At 38.1% G+C, this 19,781-nt stretch overlaps 1 protein-coding gene across 3 annotated transcripts in view; it reads left to right on the top strand.

Annotated features, from left to right (window-relative positions):
- LOC101741402 (Ca(2+)/calmodulin-responsive adenylate cyclase) overlaps positions 1–19,781 on the top strand; it is a 98,203-nt gene that overhangs the window by 64,423 nt on the left and 13,999 nt on the right. Inside the window, exons 8-13 of one of the 3 annotated variants that reach the window (XM_038013421.2) lie at positions 8,235–8,393; positions 10,537–10,681; positions 12,372–12,545; positions 15,054–15,218; positions 17,690–17,875; positions 18,964–19,242. In XM_038013421.2, the coding sequence (XP_037869349.1) occupies positions 8,235–8,393; positions 10,537–10,681; positions 12,372–12,545; positions 15,054–15,218; positions 17,690–17,875; positions 18,964–19,242 (1,108 nt within the window). The remainder of the gene's footprint in view (positions 1–8,234; positions 8,394–10,536; positions 10,682–12,371; positions 12,546–15,053; positions 15,219–17,689; positions 17,876–18,963; positions 19,243–19,781) is intronic. The other 2 variants (XM_038013422.2, XM_038013423.2) reach the window with 2 other exon arrangements.

Raw genomic sequence — 19,781 nt, 5'->3', positions numbered from 1 at the left:
ACATTCGTGAACTAGTGCGAAAGCATAGCAAGAATTTATTAAATTGAGGATGAAAAATGAAAATAAACGAATCTCATAACGTTCCGTGTCTCTGGAATTCGAAGACACACTTTATGTAGTCGGTCGTGTATTACGAGCCATTTTATGAGGCAGTGAACTCAATAATAAAGCTATTTTCTCCGTTTTTATGTAATTTGAAGTTGTTCATTACATTAAATAGTTGACTTTCATTAAGTTAAACGTTGATTTCAAAGAATACGTTAGAATAACATAATATAAATTCAAAAGATGTATTACTTACTGTATTTACTTCGGCAAGTTCGCGTAATTATAATGGAGAAATTAGTTAGATAATTTTACAGAAGCGTGAACGACAAAAACACGATTACATCAATGTGGAAATATGGGTGTACAAAATGTTTATTTGTGCAGCGATAAATCGACAAAGGGTTTAAGCATTCGAATCAGGGACGGGCGGAAAACAAGCTTTACTTCCGGGCTGTCGGTGACCCGGACAAATTTGTACCCGATAAACGGACTACGGCAGATAATAAAAAATATCACGAAAATAAAGGGCTGTAAAAGGTCGCCCTGAAAAATCTCGCTAACAATCATTAGTATAAGAAACGACGTATGTACCTATATTAAAATAATTAAAATTTTTATCAAAATAGAAAACCGACTTTCTCATTTTAAAATGAGCATGTCATCAATCAATTAATCGAATATTGGTTAGATGTTGATATAATTTTAATGGGATTATTTGAAAAGCATCAAATTTTTACTGGTGGTAGGACCTCTTGTGAGTCCGCGCGGGTGGGTACCACCACCCTGCCTATTTCTGCCGCGAAGCAGTAATGCATTTCGGTTTGAAGAACTAAACTTGAGACCTTAGAACTTATATCTCAAGGCATTTACGTTGTGGATTTCTATGGGCTCCAGTAACCACTTAACACCAGGTGGGCTGTGAGTTCGTCCACCCATCTAAGCAATAAAAAAAAATTCAAATAATAACAAAATCTTAACAATTCACCTTCTTCACATCTTCACGGTTCACCTAGAAAAATTTATGGCCCTCTTTTCTCTGAAGTCGGTTAATAACATGTCAAGCAACATTAATTAATAAAGTGTACTTCGGAATGCCACGAATGTATTGGCAATGCTTAGAGGACAAAAATAGAGATTAATTTTAATTTAAAAATAATTTTGTGACTTGGAGCTAAAATGGCCAAAGTAAGTTTTTGTATGAAACTAGATTGTAGCGCCAGTTCATTGAAAAGTATGTTATTTCTTTGTGCTAAAAGAGCATTAGTTTAATCACAGTTTTTCAAAAGTTATTATGTAAAAAGGCCAATATGGTATGCGCTTTCAAAGTATTCACTTATTGAATAGAGTATATCTGACCACCGAACATCGGAATATGAAGATAAGAATTTGTCTGGATACAGCATAATGAATAAAAAGGAAAATAAAAGGGCAAAGTCCCTCTTACGTGCTCGAAATTGTCATATGATACGTTAATACGTAATAATTAATGCCTGCCCGTCCTGACACCGATAAATGTATGCCCGACCTATCGAGTTTCGGTAACACCGGGATCTCGTTCATTATTCAGAAAATAAACTCCGTAGATTATTCGGTAAACGTTCATTAGTAATTGAATTCGAAGAAGTAGTTTTTTTGAAGTGAAAACTTCTTTAGAATCGTTGTGATTTCAAACCGGATGCAACGGAAAAAACGACAGGTAAGAGACACAAATACAAAAGAATGAGACAGAAATATACATACTATTTAATACAGCGCCATCTGTGAGATTTTTTTAATACTAACGTGTGTATGAAAGCTCTTGTAGTGAATTTTAATTTAGGATTATACGTGAAATTAAAATATCAATTCACAGAGGGCGCTACCTTACAATTGTTTACTAATGACAAAATTTTACGACGTTTAGGATAATTGTATTTTAATTTTGGAAGGATTCACTTCTACCACGTGTGAATTGCACACATGTATTTTTTCATTTTTTTTTAATGTAGCATAGTGCAGAACGCATTCGTTTATAACAAGAAACACATTCGAGCATTACAATAATTTATGTGTTTTAGAATTAGAACGATTGTTAAATGAAGCGATTTCGGGATTAACGACTGCTATTTTCTTTTTATATCTTCTGTTGTTCGCTTTAGATGTTTCAGAAATAGACAACTGATAGAACCTACTAAAATTGTTATGAAGTGAATGCGTTTTAATTATTACTAGCTGAGTCCCGCGATGTTAGCCGCGGTTATTGTCGTACTGCGGGTGACGCCGCGGGGCGAAGCTAGTCTAAAAAAAGTAACCTAAGTTATTCCTTATATCATCAGCTACCTATCTCTGAAGTCCCGTCAAAATCGGTCCAGCCGTTCCAGAGATTAACTGTAACAAACAGACAGACAAAATAAAATTAAAAAATATTTTGGTATAAGTACTGTATAATATACATACTTACGCATTTAGTAAAAAGTGGTTATTTTATTATTACAAACAGACACTCCAATTTTATTTATTTGTATAGATTTATTTTAGTACATTGCAAAACAACGACCGCCGGATATTCTGGAAATAGGATTATTTCTATTTCGGTTGTAGTTTCTGCATCCGTTTTATAACTGTTAGGGTAGGTGGTTATAATGCGTTGAAATTCAGACTAACCATTCAACGCATTCATTGTACAATGTATATGTTTAAAATAATTGTATATTGCATTAGTGGAAGAGACGAGCTCACCGAATGCCTGGTGTTAAGTGGCTACTGAAGCCCATAGACATCAGTAAGTGACATAATCTCTAGACCTGATTTCGATACCTCTTTCGTATCGAATAACGCCTGTCCGACCTTACACTATGCACGGATGCTTTGTTACAGAAATAGGTAGGACGTTGGTACCACTTGATAGGGCAACAGGAAGTCAGTTAAGAAAATAAAGAGGCTATACTACAACAAGAAGATTAACTATGATGTGGAAGACTTTAGAGGAAGAGGTAGACCTAAGAAGAAATGGATGGATTGCGTGAAAGACGATATGTGTAAGAGGGGAGTGAGCGAAGAAATGGTATATGATAGAGGAGTATGGAAGAGAAAACATATTGCGGTGACTGGGAGAAGGGCAGGAGAATGATGATACTATAACAATCAGACGATTCTCATGCTACAAATTCCTTATCAGCTCCTAATCAATTGCATTATTGATGTTCTATTACTACACGAACTAGTTAGTAGGCGTTGATTGATTTCATTTAATAATAACCAATAAAAGGTAATTTAGCGTAGCTATGTAGAAATCAAATTACCTGAGAAAATTGTGAGGATCATTTATGTTAAAATCATCTTAATAAAATAGAATTCGAGACTATGAGAAACGTGTGTTTATTTTGCAAAACAAATGAAATAAGACTAAATAAAACTCAGTTGCTGGAGTGCAGTGAGCTAATGAGAAATTATGAGGATTTGTTGTCTTGGTCAACGTCACAGCCGCTCTGTTAACTAACACAAATTGCGCCGTTATTACCTTAAATCATGATTTATAGGGACGATTTAACAAGATAAAGAGTTTTATATTACGTTTTGTAAGTTACCTAGCTTATAAATATATACGAAATTCAATAGCATTATGCAGGAGATGTGATTCTCCAGACATCAATTCTGAAGAATGTAAAATCCTATATATACCAAATGTACTACGTAATAAGCATAGGCGGTAAAGTATATTTATGTAATAGTCCCAAATTTTAGGTCTTATCGTAAATCACTTCACCAAACCTTTAGTATAGATTTTTTCGCAATTTATCCAATTTAAAGCCTTTCTATGTATAAATTCTAAGTCCCTATATAGCCTTTGGAGGCTACGCTGGTGTAACGAGCGAGTAAGGTGAGCTCACGGGGCTCTAACTTGAAGACATTGCTAACACTAGCCCTAGCAAGAGCAGTTCTTCGCAGAATGTACCACCGGATCTGAAACGCGACCCGCTGAGAAGATCCGGCTAGAAACTCAGTGGGCTGTCTGTGGGAAATAATAATGATGAACTTCATTTTAAATATGTTTTGTTATAGAGTTACATTAATTACCAACATAGCTACAGTAATTGCAAATATAAATAAATGTTTTATTTTTTCACAAATAGCAACGTAAAGTGGATTGTAATCCACTGTTCACCCCTGTGCATACTCTTATTATGTTTACTACTGCGTTTTGCCAGACCGTTTTGGATCAAAAAACATTAATTAAGTTTCTGAACAAAGATTAAAATATACACAACACTTGAACTTTTTTCCCTATTTAACTTTGTTCTTTCCCAAGCGGCCACGTTTATTAATAATGTACGGTCTGCAGAATATGAATTAGCATTTAATAATCCTTCAACAAAGAGATTCAACGAACATCCTTCGACGTATCGTTCTAGAGATTTCTTAAAACGCTTTCGTTAACATGGCGTGTATGTATCGACTTCAAGTTAATCGGAGGATCGATGGAACCGGGGACCGATGATAATACATTATTTTTATAAATTCGCTTAAATACACTCGCGAGCAAAAGTTTGGAATCACTTACTTGAAATTAGTTCCGCGCGATCTCGTGTACTAAATTTTTTTTTAATAATCATAAAAATGACATCGTTTTAAAGGTTCAATTTTTAACTTTAAATTGATACTAAATTCATTACAATCAAGCCCGTATTTTAGAAGCTATCCCGGATTAAGTGAAGGAAGAACGAGAATAAGAAGGAAAAGACGTGTTTCAATTGCTTGATACGTCGCGAGTTGCGAGTTATTGGCCCCAATAAAAGCACCTGTTATCGGATTTTCTTTATCAGTTGACTTTCACACGTTGACCGGTATACATCTCCACTAATTTTGATCCTTTACCTTGTACGACAATGGAGACAACACCTACAGAAGCAGCACAAATCGTAGACCTATTGCAAGAAGGGCTCAGCCAGCGGGTTGTCGCTCGTCAGCTCCACATAAGCCAGTCCTGTGTTTCTAAAGCTTACAAGCGCTTTCAGGAGACTGGTGGCTTTATCTCGAGACTAAGATCTGGACGGCGCCGGTGCACATCGGAGAGGGATGACCGTTTTATCGTGCCAACCCCTCTCCGAAATCGGTATTTACATGGTGTCGACGTCCAACAGGAGCTCCGAGATATTCGTGGGGTAGCAGCCAGCGAGTGGACACTTTGTCGACGACTCAAGCTAGCGAATCTGACTCCAAAAAGGCCTCCTCCAGGCTCGAAACTCACGGTAGCTCACCGACAAGCACTCCTTCAATTTGCTCGCACCCATCTTGATTGGGAGGTTGAGCAATAGAGGCAAGTCCTGTTCTCCGACGAGAGCAGGATGTGTTTGCACGGTAGCGACCGAAGAGGTCGGGTCTACAGGCAGCCTGGGGAGCGATTTGCGTAGTGCTGTTTCGCTGAAACAGTGGCTTATGGGGGCGCCATTGTATGATGTGGGCCGGCATTTCCTTCGATGGTAAAATCGAGATTGTTTTCGTGCCTGTCGGGGGACGAGGAGGCGGTCTAACTTCGGACTGGTACATTTCCAATATTCTGCTGGAACATGTCTTTACCTATGCTGGATATATCGGTGATCACTTCCTCGTTATGCACGATAGCACTCGTTGTCACACTGCCCGTGTAACAACTGTATACCTCGAAGAAGTCGGTATCGCCACTGGACACACATTGGACTGGCCAGCGCTCAGTCCTGACTTGAATCCCATTGAGCACGTGTGGAATGAACCGAAGAGGAAGTTTCGTTCCAGAACTCCTGCTCCTTCATGTCTGAATGAGCTGAAATCGGCGTTGATTTACGAGTGGGAAGGTATCCCACAAGAATCAATTCAGAAGCTGATCATGTCTATGAAGAATCGTCTTCGAGCAGTTATTAGGGCGAGGGAAGGGAACACAAAGTACTGATACTTAATTTTAAGGCTAAATAATTTCTTTTACTTATTAATTTTTGTTGTTTTGTTCATTCATTATTTTTCCATATTTCCTTGTTTTCCTACCTCCTTCACTTAATCAGGGATAGCTCCTTAACTACTGGCTCGATTTAAATGAATTTGGTATCAATTTAAAGTTGACAGCTGAACCTTTAAAATTATGTAATTTTTATGATAATAAAAAATTTATTTAGTAACCAAGATCACGCGGAACCAATTTCAAGTAAGTGATTCCAAACTTTTGCTCGCGTGTATATATATACATATAATAACCGGCAAACTTCTTGAGCATTTGTTGACGTAGTGGGGGTAAGTTTGCGCATGGTACACTCACGTGCAAAAACATTACTTACTCTGCGTCATAATGCTATTAAATTATTAAAATCAACATATGTATTTATTTATATATTTATTAGAACATCAACAAAACATATAGGTTAATAATTGTAATAATTTAATCTTGGGGTAAAATAGATATTCCTTCTATTAAATCAAAACTAGAGCTGTTGCCAGGTCTTGGTTCAGTTGAAGCGAAGCTGGTATTTGTAATTTTTTTTTCGTTATCATAATCTTGACCATCATCATCATCACTGTTTTCATCACCCGAGTCGCTATCATCGTGATGAGTCGACATAGGGCTCATCGGCGTAGTTTACAACTCGGTCGATTCGGTCTTCTTTTTTGTCTATAATTAATTTTTTTTGAAGATATTCGATTCGTAGTAATCGAATGTTACTTTTTTCATTTACCAGCTTCCGATTATTTTCTGTTCTTTTTTTCCATCTGAAGCCTAGCTCTTTCATAATTCGTCGTAAGCTTCGTTCCGAGCCATTAAAATTTATATCTTCTTTAAATTCTTCGAAGCCTTTCTACGGTACAGTTTCGCTGCTTGTTATGTAGTTATTATGATTACATCTTTTTATTACAGATTGAACGAAACTATCCATTTTCTTACCCGGAGTCCGAAACACGGCGAGCAAGCCAGAGCCTTTAGCTTCGTTAATAATGCACCTAACAGTACTCACTGATGTTTTTGTTGCTTCCGAAGTCTGTTTTAATTTTTCCATATCATTCTTCCCCTGTTTTATAATGAAGCAATATACGTCGTACACAAATTTTCTACCCTTTCTTTTAAGTACTACACCAGTTTGTCACGGCATAGTGTATGTTTTATAAAAAATCAACAAACACTCAACAAATAGCAATGGCAACAAAGTCCACAAGCAATTATAACAAATAACTTAACGATTAATAACGATAGACTTTCCACTGTACGCAAGCGTACTTTTGGGAGCAAGCGGAATGAGGGCGCGGTGCGGGACGCAAGGTTCGACTGATCTACCAATAACGCGCTCGATACGATTTCCCCTGCCGTCGCGCCTCACCCTCACCACCAAAGTGACCTAAAATTCGGTTCTGCGCAGTCAAGGTCATTTGCTCAAGAAGTTTGCCGATTACTATATCAATATTTTGACTAGCATTAACAGTAATGTAACGATGATTTAAGATATGTACAAAAAAAACATTCAGCAATCAAAACAAACTTACAACTAATCTTTCGTTAATCGATTATGGGCGTTCATAAGAAAACAAATGGCCGTTCTTGCTGTACACGGTCAATGACAAAACGAACATTTATTTCCCCCCGAAATAAATCATTTGTCAGGCAAGATCATAAAATTGGCGCCAAGCCCACTGATGTTAGTGATGATGGTACGTTCTGTTAATATGTAAATTTGAAGACTTATACTTAGAAAAACGCCCCGAATCGAGTACTACCAGTTTGTATTATTTATATTAAAATGATTAGAAGTAGGTTTAATCGGGCTTTGAAATTCAGATTGCAATGTTCTCGGACTATTTATGGCGTTTATCGTCTGATGATACAAACAAACGGTCTTTTTTTTATTGCTTAGATGTGTGGACGAGCTCACAGCCCACCTGGTGTTTAGTGGTTACTGGAGCCCATAGACATCTACAATGTAAATGCGCCACCCACCTTGAGATATAAGTTCTAAGATCTCAGTATAGTTACAACGGCTGCCCCACCCTTCAAACCCAAACGCATTACTGCTTCACGGTAGAAATAGGCAGGGCGGTGGTACCTACCCGTGCGGACGGTCCTACAACCAGTAATTACGCAAATTATAATTTTGCGGATTTGATTTTTATTACACGATGTTTTACACACCAAAAAAGTCTTAAATGTAGTGAGTTTATTTTAATGTGTAAAAAGCTAAATTTATGCATTTTAGGTCAGTTGTGGAGGCTACCGACGTACAGCTAAACATGCGGGTGGGAATACACACGGGCCGAGTGTTGTGCGGAGTGCTCGGTCTTCGCAAGTGGCAGTACGATGTGTGGTCCAATGACGTCACTCTTGCAAACAATATGGAAGCTGGCGGCGAACCTGGGTATGTTCCATAGAGTATTTATTGTAGAGAAGCCTGATTGATTATTTTTTTCCAGTTTTTTTTAGTTTTTCTGTAAACACCGAATAATTTGTCAAATACATTAAGTTATCTATGTATTACGAATAATACGCGAAGCAAAAACTTTGTACCCCATTTTACTACAATTGCGCGGAGGGAAAAGTATGAAATTTCCCACAGTTAGAGAGAATATAAAGAAGGAGTGCAGAATGTTAATATTTTTTTAAATTGTGCATAAAAATACGTTAAATCAATAATTAAAAACATTACACACACTACCATGTATTTGACACACACCCGCATGCATACTATTTGTTTATTGTCAAGCTTTTCTTATTGCTTATAGTCTGTGGTCAAATTGAGAATAGATTAAATATTGTTTATCTTTATTAATATTTGTCTATAGTGTAGTCTTGAAATCTGTGAATATAGGAAGTAAAATAATAAGACTTTGACAATAGAACCATAATAATGTTCAATTTTATAATTTCAATTAATTATAGTCGAATTTGACTACCAGGGGACCACTAGTATTAATAAAAAAACAATTGGAATTAAGCTGTTAGTAAGAGTATTAATACAAAATAAGTTCTTGATTTCCGCACAAAACGCGTTTCATAATTCGTAAACTAAAGATGTTTTACAAAGGTTCGGCTTTAGGATACTTTTAATCTTCCACATTGAAATAATCCCGCGGATCTATGAAACCAGAATAACATTTGAACTAAACAACTCCAAACAAATAATCTAAATTGAACTAACTGGCCCCAATTATGAACGCTACAGTTTACGCTCCACGCACGTACACATACACAACGAGTTATGGCCGTGCATTTGCCGGTGTTGATATGTTTAAAGTGGAACAAACAAAATTGTGTGCGGTTTTTTTTAATATTAATTAGTGGTAATGAGAGTATCACGAATTTTCATTTTCATTTTGAGAACAAACTTCAACATAGTTATTGTAGTATCCAAATGTTTTAAGGGTCTGTTTAATAAACCCATCACCAATACTTAATTTTCCGACGCTTCTCTTTCATAGTTTTAGTTCTCTATCATAGCTCTGCCGATATCAGGTATTTTTTTTAATCTTTATTTAAGCAGATTATTCACTTAGTGAATATGCCACTCCATTTTGCAACAAAAGAGAGTAACATAATAATTATATAAAAAAATAAAGGAAACTGTTATCGTCTCTGAAGGCCTACCAAAACTATTTTATATAGTGACTTAGCCATTTCGGATTCTGGAAAGACTAATACGTAATTTACACCTCCAACTTGTCTAAAATCTGTATATTTTGCAAAGAATTGTTGTCTCAGATCATCGTTCCGCGCACCCTCCATCATAATGTGAAAAGCATCTTCCATTACATCACCATATCAGGTTTTGCAAACGTATTGTTCAATCCGATTCTTGTATTGTTTAATTTCAATTGTTCTTTTATTTTATTTTAAGTACATACCCCTCTGAATTTTCTGTTTTCAATTGGACTGATATTCGGCGTCTTCAAATTCGATATTTGCCGGTGGAAGGTCGCGTCATTGTATGATGACCACCAAATTGTCTGTATTCGGCAACTACTTCACATAATATTGATCACAGCTTTCCAGCGAAATTAATGCAGTTAATTATCGCGCCCGCTGATTTATCATGTTATTTGAGTAGAAGTCTGTCTTAGCTCTTTGTTTTTTCATTTGTGCAGATACGCGGTATGCGATTCTGTAATCCATAAGTTTTCCCTAGTTCCATGCGTAACACGTTATAGTCGTATATCAAATGTATGTTCCACTGCCGCGTTCGCTGTTTGTCAAACTGTTTTTATTCGTAAATTAATTATTATAAGGGTTAAGAACTTTCTAGCTAACAACTGGTGTAAAACAGTATCCGTTAATGCACTTAATTTCCCGCCTATTTCTGCCGTGAAGCAGTAATTCGTTTCGGTTTGAACGGTGGGGCAGCCTGTACTGTAAAAACTGAGACTTAGAACTCATGTCTCAAGGTGGGTGGCGGCATTTACGTTGTAGATGTCTACGGGCTCCAGTAACCACTTAACACCAGGTGAGCTATGAGCTTGTCCACCCAATTAGCAATAATAATAAAAAAATACTCGTCCATTTTTCAGTCGTGTACACATCACCCAAGCCACGTTGGAGTGCCTGGGAGGTGCGTACGAGGTAGAGCCGGGCCACGGAGCTAGTCGCAACGCGTACCTAAGGGACCACTCTGTTCAGACATACTTCATTATACCGCCGCCCAGGAGAAGAAAAGTAAGCTGTTCGAGTTTATATTAAAATATATAAGTGTAATTTTATCTTAGAGGCTTATTTAAATCTTTATTTTATATATAACTGACAGTTTCGCGTTTTCGACGTAAAAAATAAATATAGCGAATCGTAAATGAAAAAGAACCAAAATAAATGTACATTTTGAAATGATGTATGCAAGTACGTAAGCCACTCTCGGCAATTGATGGACGTGACGTCATCACATGTTTTTTTTTTTTAATTTTTAGATCACTTTATACATCTGTTTAGTTATAAATGTATCTACAATAGTCTTGGGATTGTATATTGATCTTAGAAGCTGGTTAAAACCGTAAATCGAACTGTACAATTATTGCTAACATTTTACCCAATATATTACAAAGTCTATTCGATGTTTTATAGATATATAAAATACCGTAGGACAAGTATTTTATTATACTGTGATGTACATAGGATAAATGTAATTTCTAATTATAGCATTGGAACAACTGCTACCTCATCTTACAGGTATTTGGTGCCAAACCAAAACAGTCTAAAACTTAAATATGAATCTAATAATTTAATTAATATCTTGTCTGTTTCTGCCGTGAAGCAGTCATGCATAGTAGTTTGAAAAGCGAAACAGCTGTCTCACGTCAACACAGTTGAGACTACCACCTCATGTCAGGTGGACTATGAGTTCGTCTACATAATATCTAGAGCAATGATTTCCAACCAATATGTACTTTTGTGTGCTACCAAAATATTCATTCAAAACTAATAAAATTATTATCGTACTCATTTTTAGTGTGCATATAAGTATGTAAACGACTTTTTAACTCACATTAATGTCGTGATTATGTACCGTATGTTAAAATAAATAGTGTCCCAAGAAGAAAAAAAAACAGGATGAGAATCGCTGATTTAGAGGTATAACAAAAAAAATCCAAGCATCGGTAATTGTTCTTATCGAACTCGTTGCTCGCAACGAAGGGCTTGGCGAGTAAACTAACCGACAGACACAGCCCACTGAGTTTCTCGCCAGATCTTCTCAGTGGATCGCGTTTCCGATCCGGTGGTAGATTCTACGAAGTACTACTGCCCTTGCTAAGGTTAGTGTTAGCAACGTCGTCAGGTTTGAGCACCGTGAGCTCACCTACTAGTTAAGGCTACGCTGAAATGGTCCCTCAAGACCATCGTAGTCGTCGTGGCCTAAAGGATAAGACGTCCGGTGCATTCGTATCGAGCGATGCACCGGTGTTCGCATACCGCAGGCGGGTACCAATTTCTCTAATGAAATACGTACTTAACAAATGTTCACGATTGATTTCCACGGTGAAGGAATAACATCGTGTAATAAAAATCAAACCCGCAAAATTATAATTTGCGTAATTACTGGTGGTAGGACCTTGTGAGTCCGCACGGGTAAGTACCACCGACCTGCCTATTTCTGCCGTGTAGCAGTAATGCGTTTCGGTTTGAAGGTTGGGGCAGCCGTTGTAAATATACTAAGACCTTAGAACTTATATCTCAAGGCGTGTGGCGCATTTACGTTGTAGATTTCTATGGGCTCCAGTAACCACTTAGCACCAGGTGGGCTGTGAGCTCGTCCACCCATCTAAGCAATAAAAAAAATCAGCTTAGGTAGGGGAAAAAATGCTTTGATTTTCAAACTTTTAGTAAAATATTGCTTTTGGCATTGCTTTTCTCGTAGATGTGTTTATCTTCGACGGCGGGACTGGGCACGGGCTCGCGTCGGAAACTATCCTTCAAGAACGTTTCCAACGTGGTCGTACAACTCCTGCACTCGATTAAGTTCAACGTGGATGTTCCGTTCTCGAATATGGCAGCGTCGCCTCAGGAACTCAAGGCCAATGCAGCCCGGAAGGTATAATTGTATTGATATAATAAAAATTTGAATCTAAAATCTTAGTTCAGCAGTATTTATCTCATTATCATATATGTTATTTGCAACGTTTACACGGATTATATTTGTTTATTTAATTGAATAGAAATAGATTTGAAATTAATTAATTGAAATTATTTTTATTATTTTAAATTACAAAATACGTGGATTTTAGAAACGGAACATATTATGCACATGTATTAACAAAAAAAATATGAATTAATTATTACTATTTTAAACTAAAACATACATACATGGATTTTAAATATGGAACGTATATATGTATTTACGAAAAAATCCTCTGCTTTTTCGAGCGACAAAAAAGGCGGCAATGATTTTGATGTTTTTTTTTTTAAATAGATAATAGAGAGATTAGATTTAAAATGGAATTATTTTATCTTGCTGCAAATTGACGGTCGAACCGATTGATAAAAACAAAAATAACATTAGTTCACAATTAAGTGCAAGTAATTGAAGTTGAATTTTTGTTGTGCATCTGAAATCGTCGACACGTTTTTTTACAATAATTTAAGTGCTCCCAATTTTTTTCTTGAAGATTTCCATCACTCGAAGGTAAGTTAATGAAACTTTTAATTTACCGATTGTGTATCACTGTTGTGTATTGCAATGTAAATGTCGTGAATTTTCTCAACTTCTTTGGTCAATACGATACGACAATAATAACATTTGTGAAATCATATGTGTTGTTTTATTTGGTGTACCCATTCGTGGACGAACGTATTGGAATATTTAGATCACCATTTGTGTTTTAATACACGAATTGCGGCTTAAACGCTGAAATCAACGAAAAGAAATTTACGTCTAAACATCCACACGCTAAAAAATTCGCTTTCGCTGTGTCGTCCTAAATGTCAAAGCACGCACTTATTTTTGCGAGTCCACTGCCAATAGAGAAATAGTATCCAAATTTATGTAATATCCATATGTAAGATGTTAAATATTACGTCGAGAATTAAATTATACAGAAAGAAAACATGATCGTTGAAATCGCAGAAATTGAGTATCCGTTCAAATTGGAACATCAGATTTTATAACATCATTGATTAGAGCTGTGATTTGGTTTAAATAATTTACTAAAATGTACATATATACCTATATAATAGGTTGGGGAAAAAGTTTCTTAGCATTTTTTAAGAAAATTCATAACATTTTTTTTTAAATATAGTTTATTTACATTTAACTAAAGTATGTAGGTACCATTTTGTTCGATAACTTTTTGCCATCTTGTAGGTAGGGACATGATCTCATTGCTATAGAAATTTTGGGGCTTCTGATCAAAATACCGCGACAATTGGTTTTGGCAGTCATGTCAACCTGACCCTACCTAAAGAATTCTGAAGAGACCGAAACAGGTGGAAATCTGAAGATGCAAGGTCAGGACTATACGGCGGATTAATTAACACCTCCCAGCCAAGCTCTCTTAATTTTTGCTGAGTGACAAGATGTGTGAGGTCTAGCGTTATCATGATGAAAAACCACACCCCTTCTGTTGATTAATTCCGGCCGCTTTCTCTCAACTTCTTGCTTTAATCTCATCAGTTGTTCGCAGTAGAGCTCAGAATCGATGGTCCTGCCTGGTGGTAACAGCTCATAATGAATAATGCCCTTCCAATCCCACCATACACACAGCATCACCTTGTTGCGAGTTAACCCGGGTTTCGTCACAGAAGCCTGACCGACCTTTGCCCACGACCTTTTTCGCACGTTCTTGTCGTACTTGATCCACTTTTCATCACCAGTTATCAGCTTCTTCAAAAGTGGTTCGGTTTCATCACGTCGTAATAAAGAACCACAAATGAGAACACGGTTCATTAGCTTTCTTTCAATGAGCTCGTGAGGTACCCAAATATCGAGCTTTTTTGTGTACCCAGTTATTTTCAATTGCGCCAAAACTGTTTTATGGTCAATTCTCAGTTCTTCAGCTACGTCGTAACTACTGATATGCTGATCTTGATCGACTTTTTCAAAAATGGCTTCCATATTATCCATAATAGGGCGGGCGACCAGAGCGACGTGCATCTTTGGCATCAAAATTTCCAGATTGAAAACGCTTAAACCAATTTTGTGATACTTTCACAGACGCTGCACTAGGTCCATAAACATCGCAATTTTTTTTCTCGGCTTGCGTTGCATTTTTACCTTTTTTGTAGTAAAATTTTAAAATGTATCGAGTTTCTTCATTAGATTCACTCATCTTGACAGTACGAAAAATAAATAAAAATCACACATTTTCCTAATTTGAATTTGGAATTATCTTCTTTTAAATTTTTAACTTTTAATGATACCAAAACCAGCCAGATACCAATAGCATAGCCAGAGAGATTTTATTACAAGTTCATACATACTATAATGCGAAAAGACATTTTCCCCAACCTATTATTTTTTTTATTTTCGTATTCTGTCATGTAATATATCGATAGGTCAATGGAGTTCGTTGTTTTAATGGTATAGTGTGTGGGGTGTGTGCAGGTGCTGGACTTGCAGCGTGCACTGCACGCGGAGCCGGGGTCGGCGGAGGCGCTGCGGGTGGCGGCGCTGCGGGCGGACGACGTGAGCGGCTCCCCCTCCCGCGCCCCCCACAACCACACCTTCGACGCTCTCCTGCAGCACCACGCCCTGCGCGCGCACCACACGGTCCTCCCACCGCGTCCGCATCCCGCCCGAAGCCGCGCTCCGCTCCTCGGACGGAATACAACCTTTTATAATATATCACTTTTTAAGGCGGGGTCTTTTGCAAAACTGTCCAAAGAAACCCGATTATTATACCAAAACAACATATTAATGTCGCCTGCGACTTTAAAAATAAAAATTGAAAAGAACAATTCATACATCTCAGGCTCAATATATGGCACGTAAGGTGCTATAAAGTCACTTCTGCAAATTATGTATTTTTCAAGAGAAACGTTGGATAATTCAACATCTTATTATATAATTCTCATATAGTTTTGATAGACTATAGAAATAAAATAATATTTAAATTACAACTTTAAACTTCATCAGTAAAAGCAAACATCTCTCGCGTCTCACTAATAACTATTAAAATGCGCTATGTATACGAGTATACCTATTTTTTAAATAACTAAATATTTTTTATAGACTTATTTAAATCTTCACCCGAAATTCAAATCAGAAATCGAATTCCTATACTCCGTAAATTAACATCTCGCCTTCCAAACTAATTTAAGTCCCAAAAAGTGTTCGCAAGGGACCTAACCTAAAATGTGCATCAGATTAAAAGCTTAGGTTTATTTCAATCGTTCACGAGGAGTGGAGGCGCGAGCTCATCACTCACAGAACGTACGCGAACACGACTCTACGTGAAAACAATTCATCTCACCATCACCTCTCCACTAACATCGGATATACCAGTTTTCGAAACACACAAAACTGGTCTATAAATACATAGAACATAATGACATTTTGAATTGAAATTGAAAAGCTTGAATCATGGATATCCGACCTTTTGAATCTGATATGGAATTTGCATTAGGAGTGATATTGCTCGCAGGGTCGCGGAGCGTACGTTTTGTGATGCACTTAGGGGCGAATTAGATTAATATAGCTCGCGTAGGTTTTGATTAGGCGTGGTGGCTAATGCTCTTGCACCTAATTTTGTGATTTCACGCTTTCGAAACTCTGTACGTGAAATGCATCGCAGTAATAATACGAGTATAAGATGCGTTTCATACATTCTGTGTGTCAAATTACATAACCTCGCTTTGATGATTTTTGAGTAGTTACTTCTGTTCCTGCGTGGTGGTTTTTGTACTAAGTTATACTAGCTTTCTATTAAATCGATTTTGCATTGAGGCTTTTCGAGTGCCACGACGTAACGGTCAAAAATATAAATGGAATGTCAAGGTCGATTTTGCGCAAATTTACATCTTAAATTATTAGAACACTTAAAGGATAATTCCTTTCCCTCGCATATTTAATTACACATTTCCAATCACGAATAACGACGATAAGAGTTTCTGTGGCACACGCACAACGCACAGCTCCTACAGTGGTCCCCAGTGGAGTGAACTTATTACCCCTATTATAGTTGCCGGTCAATTGAAGACTTCGCCCGTTGCTGTTTTAATAAATGTATCCAGGAACAACTTTTGTTTAATGTATTGCCCAGCGACCGCGAGTGGATGACCCAAGCACCCGCAACTTACTAAAGAGGCCTGCTCGTTGTTTTTCAGATATTCCGACCTTGGACATTAGTTCCTCGACAAAAACCCGCTGAAACAGTAAGCGCAGACAGAATGTTGTTCATGTGTACAATTGTTTTCCACCATATTACCGGGCGACACGATGTATGCTCCCTATATATTTTGTTGTGGGCTCACCTCTAACTTGTCAATGGACCTATTCGCGGTTTACGCACTTTCGGCTTTCGATAGGACACAAAGAAAAATCCACAAGGCGAGCGTTCGATATCGTCTTAAACGGAATATTTTCTTTAAGATCATAATGTTAATTTATCAGTTTTAATGAGTTTTATTTTTATTAATAAAGCTAAATGCACCGAACTGTGTTTCACTCGCTGTCCCGACAGGCCACCTTGTGCACTAGAGCATGGCATGAACCCTCGACTGTCGATTGATTAACCTGCATGGCGTTACTTGCCCTTCGATTAATTACATCTTCACTTTTCTTTACTGCTCGATTTCTTTATACTTTGCCATAAATGTTAGTGTAACTCCGTCTCGTTTCTATATTGATTACCGAAAAACTTTCATTAACTCCATACGCAACATACCAGTTTTCCCTCCGATTCAAATTTCAAAATTGAGTAATCAGAATATATTTTAATGTGAGTTTTGTGAAAATCTTGATATGATCGTCAACTTAATAATTTTATCTTAATGTTCTAATAATGTAACGCTGCTTCGGAGTCCGGAACTTGTGTTATAAGGTCAGTCCGTAAAGCCATGTTGTGAGGCATGGAGTCGGCATGTCGTGTACCGTGTCACCCCCCCCCCCACGTTTCGTCGTGCCCCCTTCAATCGATGTGTATCCACTTATCTTCTCCCATTCCTTCGTTGTTAGCTTTAGGGAAGATAAAAAGAAAACAACGTTCAAATTAGTTTCGTCAACGGTAATGTTTTCCACAGAATAAGGTAACGGAGAAATTTAAGCGGCCTCTGAAAAAGCGTCACTCGTCTGTCTACCACCAGCCCACCAACCGCGTCAACAAGTACCTAGCGCAAGCCATAGACGCCCGTTCCGTGCATCGCGAGAAGGCAACTCACGTGCATCTGCTAACGTTGTGCTTCAAACAAGCAGACAAAGAGGCTCAGGTAACCGAAATAAAATCTCGCCCAAGAACTCCGAAGGTCTTATACACTGTGATATCACAGCGTCTGTCAATTTCTCTTGCAAAGCCCTTTGGTAGAGTAGTTGGGTATTTCAATGAGTGAAGTGAGTCTTGTCAAGTTAGTCTGGTAGTCGTTTAACACTAGATTCCAATACGCCTTATATCCTGAGACACAAAGTTGAACTCACAATGTCATAACGGCTGTTATGTCCTTTTAATCGGAACGTGTGATTATTTCACGACAAAAATCGGTAGAACATTGTTATGAACGATTTCTAATTAATTCGTGAATTTATAGCGGTTATTAGTAGTAGGAAACCTCAAGCACCGGTCAGCGTCCTCGCCGAACCCATCGCTTGCGACGAAAGGCTCGACGAGTAAATGAACCCATAGACACTGAGTTTCTCGGCGGATCTCCTCAGTGGGTCGCGTTTCTGATCCGGTGGTATATTCTGCGAAGCACTGCTCTTGCTAGGGCCAGTGTTAACAACCCACCCGGTTTGAGTCATGTGAGTTCATCTACTAGTTCGGTGAATCTAGAATAACCCCCCGAGGTTACTAGAATAGGTAGGAAAAAAAAGTAGTAGGAATTAAGACAACGTTAGTAGGAAAATTAAATTAAGACTGTGGACGAATGATGACGTACTAATAGAAGTAGTTCAAAGTAGTTCTTCTTCCTATTCGTACACTCTTGACAGAGTGGTCGTGGTCATGCATCAGTCGGATCCTGCGATACCGATGCTTTCGCGATGTAGTTATGTACCTGTATCTTCAGTTAAGGGACCTACACATTATCATCATGTAAGATACTCTGGGTTTTTGTTTTTTTTTATTGATTAGATGGTTGGACGAGCTCACAGCCTACCTGGTGTTAAGTGATTACTGGAGCCCATATACATCTACAGTGTAAATGCGCCACCCACGTTGAGATAGTTACAACGGCTGTCCCACCCTTCAAACCGAACCGCATTACTGCTTCACGGCAGAAATAGGCATGGTGGTAGTATCCACCCACGCGGACTCACAAGAGGTCCTACCACCAGTAATAGTCAGTCTATTGTTGTATTTCAGTACCGCGCGTCAACGGACGGCGGCTGGGCCGGGTCGCTGGGTGCGGCTCTGGGCGCGCTGGTGGCGGCGGGCACGCTGCAGGCCGCCATCTTGCCGCGCACCACCATCTTGTTGCTGCTCTTCGTCACCGCTTTCGCGTGGTCGGCTGCCGTTCTCGCGTTGACTCTAGCCGCTCGACTGAGGCTCATACCTTGCGATGTATCCAGGCCGTTCGCTCTCAGGAACGCCATCACGACCTTCACTCTCGTGCTGGGCTATGCCGTGGGCCAAGTTAATGTGGTACGTTTTTATTTTAAACCATACAATTTTCATTATAAAGTTTCTTTCGCGATTTATATTTAATAAACATAACGAGGGATGAAAGACTATTTGGCTTAGGCGACATTTCGCTTAATAGAATTATTATTGTAATTAAAGCAAGTTCATAAGATCACGCGTCACCGCACTGTGCAAGCGTACACATAACAGAATATGTACGCGCGAGAGTCTGGCATTTTAACTATACCTACTTTAGGATGTCAGTTGCATCTTTTGATTTTTTATATATTGCGTTGAAAACTATTTAAAATCGATAGAGGCGATATCGTCTTCGCTAGATACCCATTTTTCTTTGATCTATGCGTCTGTCCATCTCAAACCGCGCGGATCAGCTGAACAGGTAGATACAGTTTTGCAGAACCTGTACCGCGCGATTATGTGAACAATAAACACTGTTAAGATTGATCTTGTATCGCGCGGTGAGTAGCTTCGCGCGGTACCGCGCGGTCATATGAACTTAGCCTAAAGATCCTTTTTATTTGGCATTAGTATCAACAATT

The sequence above is a fragment of the Bombyx mori genome, chromosome 10 (genome assembly GCF_030269925.1).
Source record: "Bombyx mori chromosome 10, ASM3026992v2".
NCBI classification, from domain to species: Eukaryota; Metazoa; Arthropoda; class Insecta; order Lepidoptera; family Bombycidae; genus Bombyx; species Bombyx mori.
The sequence above is the reverse complement of the archived record's forward strand: the minus strand, read 5'-3'. Positions and strand labels throughout refer to the sequence as shown.